General features: G+C 40.6%; 1 protein-coding gene across 1 annotated transcript; it reads right to left on the reverse strand.

Moving 5' to 3' along the window:
* Window positions 1-1,479: 1,479 nt before the first annotated feature.
* Window positions 1,480-3,702, reverse strand: ino80c (INO80 complex subunit C). The gene is made up of 5 exons (XM_079227741.1): window positions 3,462-3,702; window positions 2,983-3,099; window positions 2,776-2,887; window positions 2,534-2,601; window positions 1,480-2,422 (listed from the first exon to the last, which is right to left on the reverse strand). Exons 1-5 carry the CDS (start codon window positions 3,639-3,641, stop codon window positions 2,291-2,293), a joined length of 609 nt encoding a protein of 202 aa, XP_079083867.1. The 5' UTR covers window positions 3,642-3,702; the 3' UTR covers window positions 1,480-2,290.
* Between the last annotated feature and the right edge of the window lie 6,832 nt (window positions 3,703-10,534).

Consider the following 10,534-nt stretch of genomic DNA (forward strand, 5'->3'; position numbering starts at 1 on the left):
TGTTCATAAGGAATGGGGCGCGTGGGTCCAATGCCCAAAAGTTACAGCTCATAGTTTAACTTCACACATAAGACATTCATATCTGTTTACAATAGAGCTCGAGCAGTCTCTAGATATGCTTTATTCATGTCGCTGGCAGCAGCAGTGTGCCAGCACTGAAAAATAAATGAGACGTTTGGAGAGACCTTCCTCTAAATCAGCATTTCCCCTGCGAGTGTGGGCCCTTTATTCCCCATATGACAGGACAAGGGCACCAAAGAAGCGGTAAGGCTTCTCTGTGTGTGTCTAAAATACACACACCCTGCATTACACCAGCATCCCTCAGTTCATCAAGGTCTGTGCAGCAGCTCAGGGGGCACTATGTTGAATTATGATGTGGGAGGTCTTTTGTGTGGAGATGTCTGGATGCTGACAGCGCCTTCCCTGGTGGGCCAGTGCAGACTGATGGATATGCTAGAGGCACTTTCCTCTCAAAGATGTTTGTGCGAAACACTGTGACTGAACGACAAGAGAATAACCATGTACATCCCAAGGCATAGCACCCTGCTCTAATCAACCAGAAGATTACCAGAGGCCACCTCAGCCTGCAGTGTAATGCTGACAGATAAGCTTGGGAAGTTTTACCTGAACTACTTTATAGATCCATGGAAGGAAAAGTTGTTCTCACTCTTTCACAAGTTAGGTCAAAGGAAGGGTTTTTGGTTTCTTTTATAGCTATATTCAAACAGGACTTTCAAAACTATTCGGCCATACACATATCAACCAGGCAGTGTTCTATAACGAGGCTTCCCATCTTGAGGGTCGCAAGCAATGTGAGGGGTCGAAAGAAGAAAAATAATGTTTTGTTATTCAATTTCAGATCCATTTTTTCCGACATTTCTCTGAACTGTAAAGTACTGGATGCTACTTTTATTGCTTCAGGCCTCTGTCACCTTTAATTCAGTTGAAACAATTTAAGTTCAGAGTAGAAAATCCCTCTTTGGTTGAAACTGCCTATGTGCATGTGAAGAGGGGTAACAGTGTGTGCATGCATTGAGGGATAATCAGATAAAGAGATTTTTCCTGACAGCTGGTCATTGTCAGGTCACTAAAACACTGTGACCCTTTACATGAAGGCTAGCAGCTTTATCATTTGAAAAAATGTGTTCACCCATTATGTGATCAATAAGATCTGTTTGCACACGTTGCCTCCAGCTTTCTGCATGCAGAGCCTCCCATAAACACACGGTGGCAGCAGCACTCCACTGGGCCTACTGGTTACAGTAATATCAATATTAGTTCACATTCTTGTTTAAGAAAACTGTTTGATTTTCTTTTCTTATTCAGTGCATTTTTATTTGGTGTTTTAACATATATTTCTAAGATTAATGTAACGCTCTTTGAAAAAGGAAAATGAAGGAGCAGAAGGAAGACTTAGTGCAGAGCACTTAAGCACAGCAGCAGGTTAATGTTTCAGTTAAGGCACATGGGAGTGTTTTCAATCAATATCCAACACATGTGCATAAAGGTTGTCATTTGTATATGATTGAGATGAAACTAATTTCACCTGAGAAAATGTGTATTCGTGCAAAGATGCATACAGGAAAACACAGGAAAAAGAGAGACATTGAAATCAACTTCATCGTACAATTCAAATCAGCTTTAATGAGCTTCTTGTAAAAAGTATCAATCTGAAATGGGCAAACTCCTTCAAACAGCTATGCAACATTTTTTTGTCTACAATTTCTCTTTAACCCAACCGGGCTGAGTTTTCACCACTGTAGACATATATTCTACCACAAGGGGGCGTACTGCATGTAGAGTAATTGAGAAACAAGTGGATGTTCCCTGAGGACTTAACAGGAGCAAATCCACACCAAGCTCTCCAACTTCCACTCACCACGGCTTATGGGAGCACTTCATGGAAAAATATTATCTAGGATACCGGGAAATGTGTATTTAAAAATATGCAAAATAAAACTCCATTGCTGACTTGAATGGATTTATAAACACTTTCTGACCCCTTGGGGAATAAAACAGGTTTTGTCCAGTTCATTGGACGGGCTCAGAAAGAGTGAGAATAAAACAATGAGCTATTGACCACATCAAGGTTGTGTGAATTAAAATAACATTTCTTTCTCTCCCAAAAGTAAAAAAACTAAAACTTTTGTTTCACATTTCACGCTGACTCGGGCCTTGTCCACACGCACACATGCAGCCTGTGCTCTCAGCCTCCTGGTTGGCCCAACAGCTTCTTACACTGACATGAGTTCAGTTCTGGTTTGAACCCGTTTCAAGCCTTGCTCGGCTGTCAAGGTACAATGCATGTTTCTTTCCGAAGTGCAAGGTAGCCAGTAACAACATCTGTGGGGAGGAGGCGGATGTAGGAGAACTCCTCAGAGGATGTGAAGCGCAGCTTTGTCTGAGGGTCTGTGTAGTTTGCCTGAGGAAATACAAGAGTGTTCAGTGTAAGCTTTATCCAAGACTTAAGTCTTTTTTTTTTTTTTTTTTTTTAAATCGTACAATAAAGGATTTCAGCAAAGTGATAACTCACAGGGAGTCCAGAGATGTCAGAGTATTTCTTAGTGGGCTTCAAGGACGGAGGGGCGTCAATGCTGTAGTCTGTGAACTCAGCAAGATCTTAAAATGAACTACTGATTGGACATTTGTAAAATAAAGTCACAGAGATAAAACATTATAATTGGGCTTTGGGTTTAGAATATAGAAATGCAGTCCATTTCTTTGAGTTAAAAAGTGTACAAGCACTAAGTAATGATAAGAAAAATAAAAACTCACAGCTGGGATCATCGAGCTTCCAGGGTAAAGTCCGCTCCAGAGCCAGGATCTGTTTGAGATTCTTCCATGTCCTGTTCTTCTTACCTGCTGCTGCTCCACCGATGCCAGAATGCTGCCGAGATTCAGAGAAGAACAAAAAGGGCAGTAATTGAGGGAAAAGCCACAGAAGCAGATCAACTTAAACCCCAACTAGAAGCAGGCATTCACCGTAAACGTGGGGTCTTTGAATGTTGGAGGCTTTGCTGTGGACTCTGTGATAGCAGTAGGACCGCAGTCAGCTGTTCCCACTGGCTTCACCTCGGGCACCGACTCCACTGCTGCAATCTGATGAAACACAAAGACAACATCAGACAGGCAAGCTACTTGTTTTACAGGTGTTGTGAATTTTAAAGTCTACAGGTGGTTTCACACATGGACGTGTCCACATATGCAGCTGGTACGACCCTGCTACTTGTACGACATAGCGCATGCGTAATTAAGGTAGTTTGACATGCTGCACGGTGTATTTGTGATATAACGTAGTTTATTAGTGCTTTTTGGCTGATCTTCAGATCTGAATCACTGCGTACATTGTGTCATCAACAACGTTATTCAGAGTAATATTCAGCATTTAGGCTACACTACAGTTGGATGAGCTTCACCGCGCCGACAGAAACGGTGTCCCCAATCCCATGAGTGTTCATTACCTGCGGCTGTGTGCTCGGTGGAGAGGTCAGCTGGCCTTTCTTCTTCTTGCTGCTGCAGCTCCCGGTGACCTGCGGAGCCGCAGAAACCGCCGGACTAGCGGGACGTTTCTTTCCGCGGACAGCGGCCGGGCTGCCGGCTGCCGACGAAGCCCTGACGGCCACGGAGCTCTGGGATGCCATTTGTGTTGAGCAGAGTGGTCGGAATATACGACGTGAATGCAGGTTTATCTCCAGATATTTAGCATTAGCCGCCCGACATCCGCATTGTAAACATTGCTTCAACCGGATATGGAATTATGTCACTTCCGGTAAACTTGGCAATCTAAAAAATAACCATATCATTATTTATAAATGACTATTTATTGATTGAAAATGAGTCCCTACAACAACAACAACAAGTACAAATACCTTTTAGTGTATGTAGTTAAATGTGAATGCAGTAAAAGTTAATTTAAATTAAATATGTGTGTATGTTTTGTTGTTCAGATACTACATTTGTATATATTATGAGACCATATATTCTGTAAAATATAATAGCAAAAATATAATAGCAAAATAAAAAATATTAAAAAGGAAGCATCAGCAAAAGCAAGGCCAAAAACACGTCCAATACAAAATGTGAAGGAAATCATTTGTGCACTGATATTTGTTCGTTTAACAGAGCAGAAGGAGATGAAGAACAGTCCTGCAGTTTTTTAGGGCCAGCCTCATTTTCACCATGCAATGACTTCCTTTTTGAAATTTGTATTCACAGTTTTTATTTGTCCCTGTGCAGTACTTGTTTGGTATCTTTGTATTTTTCACTCTAATACAAATGCTGCAATTCAAGGTGTTCACAGTTTGGTACCCCAAAAAACACAGCTTCTTTTCCAAAAATAAATGTTGATATGTTTCCAAAAGTGTTGATATTATTCAGCGTCATTTGTATTAAAAGTGTTGGAGCATGTCAAAAAGTTGACTTTGAGCATAACCGAAACCATTAACATTTGTAAATCCCCATATTTTCTTTCAACTAAGCTGTTGTTATGCAGATGTTATACATATACTTTTCTTCTGGTTTGATGTTTCAACCACCAAAGTTTTCAATGAAAACCATGAGCTATGAAATCAGGAAATCAGAGCACATGCATTATTTAAAATCACTGATTTGACTTGTTTATACGTTTATATTGTATTTTATATCACCTGAACCAGTGTTTATGTTGTTTACTATTCAATAATTATTTTTGGGAGTTGTAACATGATCAATATTATACTATATTAAGATGAAATAATTATATTTTATGATGTTTCATAATCAAATCAAGTTAACTGCACTAAATTATTTTAAATAGATGATTAAATACCCAGACATTATTTTTATTATAATTTTTTATAAATGTATGCAATAAATTAACCTAAACAGTGCATTTTTGTTGATGGGATGAAATCGGAGCTCCTGGACTAAACCCATGCATACATGCACAAACTCTACACAGAGAGAGAACCAGATCATGCTAAACGCTATCCTCTAACTGAAACCATCTGTGAATAAGTAGAAGACGTTGTGTTGTGGAATTTGGAGTGACAGAAAATACCAGCAAACGATCAATTCCCCCTCATGCTGGGGTGTAAACAGTCACGTATCACCTCTGATTCACATGGTGCCTCCTGCAGCGTCATTCACCCGGCAGGGAGGAGGTTTGCCTGGAGGAAGTAGGGTCAACCTTATGGTACACCATACCCTCCCCACCCAGCCAGTAAGAATGGATATCATACCCCACTGGCTTCCCGCCCACTAACACAACATATTGTAAATGTTTGTTCATATTTTCATGACTGCAAATTCCACAACACAAGGTTAAAATAAGCCTATTTATTCACAGATGGTTGAAGTCTGATTCCTTTTGGAACAAAGAAATACCTAGCGCTTGAATCTTCTGCTAAATTCAGTCGCCTGCATCCATGTAAGCTATGCAAATGTGGCCCGGTCAAGTCAACAGGCACACGGCGTCATATGTAAATGTTCCACATGGTCTAATTGGACAGCTGCATTTGATGTATGATTTGTTCTCCGACGAGAGCGAGGATGTGCTATTAATCACACACAACAGGCATTCAAGATCATTGTCATGGTACATTTTACGCTATTTTTCACAAACGTGATGAATGAGAACCAATGTATTTCTCATGTAAATGATCCCTATTGGGCAAAAACAAAGAAACAAAGGCACCAGCACAGTCATTGAGATCAGGGGCTCAAACCTATAACATATGCAGCCACTGAGCTATGAGTCCATACCTGTTGAGATGGGGAGGTACACTCGTCTAACTAAATTATACCTCTTCAGCTTTTGCAATTCTTGATGTTCACACAGGCCCTGTGAATACAAATCGCCCAGTCTTTGTTTGCAATAAATCAGATATGTTATCAATAAAGAATAATAAGGTGCCTAGAGATCCCATTGATGTATAAACATATTAGTATTTCTACTGATTCAAGCCTGAAAGTTACTTCTCTCAGCTCCAGGCTTTGTTGAAGCTGATGAAGGCAGTATAGTATATCTATGAGAGTCAGACCAGCATGTCCATTCCTGCTGTGGCATCAAAACCTCAACATTGTGATTAATGAACAGTGCCAGGGCTTTCTGCTACCCAAGCACACAACCTGCAAGTGTGTGTGTGTCTCCAAGTACATGTGTGTGTGTGTGTGTGTGTGTGTGTGTGTGTGTGTGTGTGTGTATGTGTGTGTGTATGTGTGTATGTGTGTGTGTGTGTGTGTGTGTGTGTGTGTGTGTGTGTGTGTGTGTGTGTGTGTGTGTGTGTGCTTTTACATTTTGGGGCATCTTTTATGTTTGTGCATTCAAGAAAGCATAAAGTGGTTATATCATTATGTCTTCTTGCGTTGCATCTGGGCTAATGTCCGGATCAGGTTATAATTCAAGGAATGAAGGTCCTCAAGAGTGTGGCGATATAAATCTGTATGCCATATATGTGTGTCTATTCATATGTATGTCTGCTTAACTGAGTCTATGACTAGGAATACAGAGTAACATGCTGCGTAGTGAGCTGTTTTTCACTCACTACGCAGCTACCAAATCCTGCAGGTACGCTTGTCTTTTTGGTCACACTTTGTCACCACCGGGGTGCGCCAGAGCTCTGCTCGGTCTGCCATTCAACCTGGCTGAGTGTAATTGTTGTCCCAGTCCCACAGTGAGTCAGTCAGATCACATGAGTGTCCATTTCTGAGAAAAGGCTGAGATTTATCCACTTGGACTGTACCTTCCGTGCATCAGCAGATGAGTGATCAAGTGCTGACAATAGAATGAATCCATATTATAAACACTACTGCTATAGTTTAGCTGACAAATTGACTACACAGTGATATCTTGTATCCACAATAAACTATGGTAGCACACTGCTTTATACAGGCTCATTTTGAATTGATACAAATGTTTGTATGGAAATGGAAAAAGGACATCAGCAATTTAGGACGACAGTTCAGTCCTATAATAACCATCATTATGAAATTGATTGTGTCGTGCATGAAATCTTCCTTTGAAGGAGAATTTTGCACCTGCTGCATTTCCCAGAATGTGTGTTTTCAGAGGATGCACAAAGACTTAGCTGAAATCAATGTCATACTCCTGCATAGGCTTTTTTTTCCCCCCAACGTATACTTTGCTAAACTTCTGGAGGCGAGTTTCTCCCACACTGAGATGCACTTGGTGAACTAATGTCATCTTGGGGCTCATTTCGGTGCAGTCTGCCCTCGGGCTTTTGTCACTGTCCCATTCTTTTGCAATGATGGAGATTGTATCTGTGCTGTATGATTATTTAGTTTATTTCACTTTCCAGAACATTTCTCCTGTAATATTGGACCTATACAGCAACAAAAGCATCGTCATTTGACAAGTCTAACTTCAGAGGTATCTAAGAGTCATGAGAGACAAGTAAACGAAGAAAAGATCATTGTGATTACTGTTTATTATAAGCAGATGATGTGTGATGATAAAGTCTTGACAGAAAGTCTTTGGCACTTTGACTACTGGGAATTTGTAATGAGCAGCACCAAAATAAATCCCCCCACCAGAGACAGTGGTGGTGGTGGCTGATGATTCTGTGCTGTTCTGTGCTGTTGGATGGAAGTGACCAGCAGATGAGAACAGCTGATATCACGATTTACAGCCCCAAACAATGACAGCAATGATATAATGATTGAGCATGGATGAGAAATAAATTTCAAGCCTAAGCATGCAAGAGTATTGTCTTCCTAACTTAACTTACTTTTCCCAGTCAGAGAAATGCATCTCTGGTAAGCTGATCGATGGACCAACTACAGTGTTTGCTGTTCCAGCAGAGGAACGTTCATATTTATGTGTTTGACCAATTGGCACAGCAGAAGTAGCATCATGAACTTCCCTGTTAACCAAGACATTACAGTCTGAATGTTCGATGCTACTTCACCATATAAACTCTTTTGCTACAGCGGTTGAGGCACAATGTTTATGGTGGAAGTTCTGTAGTAACTCCGACATGCCATTGATCACCTCACTAAAGACAGTGCTCAGGTTTAGACACATGTACAATGATCATATTTGCAACTTTATTTGACAATCATTTTCCATATGGCTCTGCACAAACAAACACCGAGCTCACAGAAGTTGATCCCCAGGCAAAGACATCTATGATAATTAATGCAGAATGCTTCCAATGGAATGTTGTTTGGACTGTTAAGAAAGTGAAAAAAAGCTCTCTACATTGTCTTGGTAAATTCTCTCCTGAGACAAACCTGTCACAGAGGTCACATTTTTGCAACAAGTGCTGATGTGCAAGTAGACGTGAAAACAGGTGCTTTAAATTCTGGCGTTAGAGATGGAAGGGTGTTGCTGAAATCCAAATTAACTAAATGAACAACAGATCTGCCTGGAGATGGCAGAAGGAGTCTCCTCGCATTGCCACTCCGTGTCTTATAATCACAGCAGCACAGATGGTATTCAGAATGCACCAGGTAATGAACACACCTGTAAATTCAATACTTTAATTTCTGTATTCTGTTTATGGATCTCTTGTATCAAAGACTGCGTACACTTTGTAATTCACTTTGTTTGAACTAGGTAGATTATATCTACTTTATTATTGAATTGTGTTGAATTCAATTATCATGATTGTATGATTGGGTTGTATGGTGACAGCTTGATATACTTCAGGCTTTACAATATACTGTCATTTTATATACATTGATCTGGAGCGGTAGGTTTTAGAATAAATGTTTATGCATTTATATCACTTTATTTTTGTCTTTCATTATGTTTTCATAAATTCTATGTTCAGGTCTGTGTGCTTTTTTTGTTTTACCTGATGGCAGGACTAACCTCTACTTTTTTTTCTGTGGACCTGTTTTAAAAAAAAAGACAAACCATCACAACCCAATTCACAATAAACCATATCTATAAATCGTGAGAAGAGCAACATTTTCAACAATCTTTACTGCGTTATCCGCATGCCCTCATATTATTTTGAATAGGACAACCATCCATTGTGCAGGCAGTTAACAGGCTATCTCATACTTTAGCTTTATTTCTTCTCATCAGTAAAACAAAACAAAATGAACGCTACCCTTTCATATTAGATGTATTGTGACTAAAATTATTAGAACAACACACACATTTGGGCTTCCTTGATGTGTCTTAAAGGTGTACTGCAGATATAAATGTTATATAAAAGACATTTGCCAACTTTATTTGATGACCCAAAACCTTCTGTGACCCACCTGTGGGTCCAGAGCCTGTCTTTTGAAATGACTGTTTTAAGTGGCATTTAATGGTATCAATATTTTGCTCCAACTCGGAGCAAGAAGGCACATAAGTGTATTTCCCAAAATGTCAAACTATTCCTTTAAATGTGTCCCCTCTTTGTACTTTATTATGGGGCCAAGCACCAGTGATGCATAGGTTTCTATTTCCCCCGACAACCGTCTCCTGACCCTTTTCCCCTCAACACCATCACAATTTCTTCACATGTGCGGTTGTCTTAATTTACAGCTTGCAGCCATATTTGTTTTTGTACCTTTGCCTTCTTAGGAAGCTTTCACCCTTCATGGTCTTACTTGGTCACTGCTTGTGAGAGCAAAACTGATCTTTGAACAGAACTGATCATGCCTTTGCTGCTCACACAGTGACACAGTTTCATGGTTCATTTAGTTGCCTCAAGGAGTTCCGTATGAGTCCCCCCCCCCCCGCTCCCTGTTTGAATGCAACCTCAGTGAACGAGCTGCAAGTTGTTATTGGGCTGTAGAGGTCAAACAGTAAAGTGTCATCAGATAGCTAATCAACTCATTCAGATATCATTACACCGGGCTAAATCCCTGTTAATCCCACTGAAGATTCAATCAGTGTTCCCTCACAGGTCAACTTGTTACCCTGTGTGTGTGTGCGTGCTCACGTGTGGGCATAAGGGACAGCGAGGAAAGTAATTCTTCATGTTGATAGACAATGATTGTCCTTCAATGGGCCACATTCACAGTCTCCTCTCCGTCTTTCACCTCCTCTGTTTTCCTGTCCTGTCCGCTCTCATCTCCCCCCTCCACACCTTTCATGTCCTCTCTCCTCACCTGGCTCTTTTTCTATCTCTACTGGCTGGAAGATTAGCACTCTGGCTTTAGGTCTTTGATTGATACAACTCAGTCTATCTCACTCCGTTTGTCTCCTTGTATCTCTGAAACCACATGGAGCCTCATGTCTAGCAATAGGAGATTTAATTCACTTTAGATATGTACAGCAACTAGTTAATGGCCTGTTAAAATGTATATCTATCTATCTATCCATCCATCCATCCATCTTTCTTTCTTTACTCCTCCCTTCTCTCTGTGTTGCTCAGATTAGCTCCATCCATTGCAGACCTACATTCAGGTGAATAAAGTGTTGTAGGACAGAGAGAGATGTAATAGGAGGGATGTGACCCTTCAACCCTCTCCACGACAGATGGAACCAATCTCACCAATACTAGACAGACCATCTATTCATACCAACCTACCATGGTGTGTTTGTGTGAGGGTAATGATTGCGCCCATCCATTCACATGGCTGCAGGTGA

The sequence above is a fragment of the Taurulus bubalis genome (genome assembly GCF_910589615.1).
Source record: "Taurulus bubalis genome assembly, chromosome: 12".
NCBI lineage: Eukaryota > Metazoa > Chordata > Actinopteri > Perciformes > Cottidae > Taurulus > Taurulus bubalis.

What these genes read in the sequence shown, in the direction of transcription:
- ino80c (XM_079227741.1), bottom strand. Translation starts at nt 3,641, where the DNA reads ATGGCATCCCAGAGCTCCGTGGCCGTCAGGGCTTCGTCGGCAGCCGGC. An exon ending in GAAGCTCGATGATCCCAGCT is followed by an intron (nt 2,602 to 2,775) that starts GTGAGTTTTTAT and finishes CTGAGTTCACAG; the next exon opens with ACTACAGCATTGACGCCCCT. An exon ending in CTGACATCTCTGGACTCCCT is followed by an intron (nt 2,423 to 2,533) that starts GTGAGTTATCAC and finishes GTATTTCCTCAG; the next exon opens with GCAAACTACACAGACCCTCA.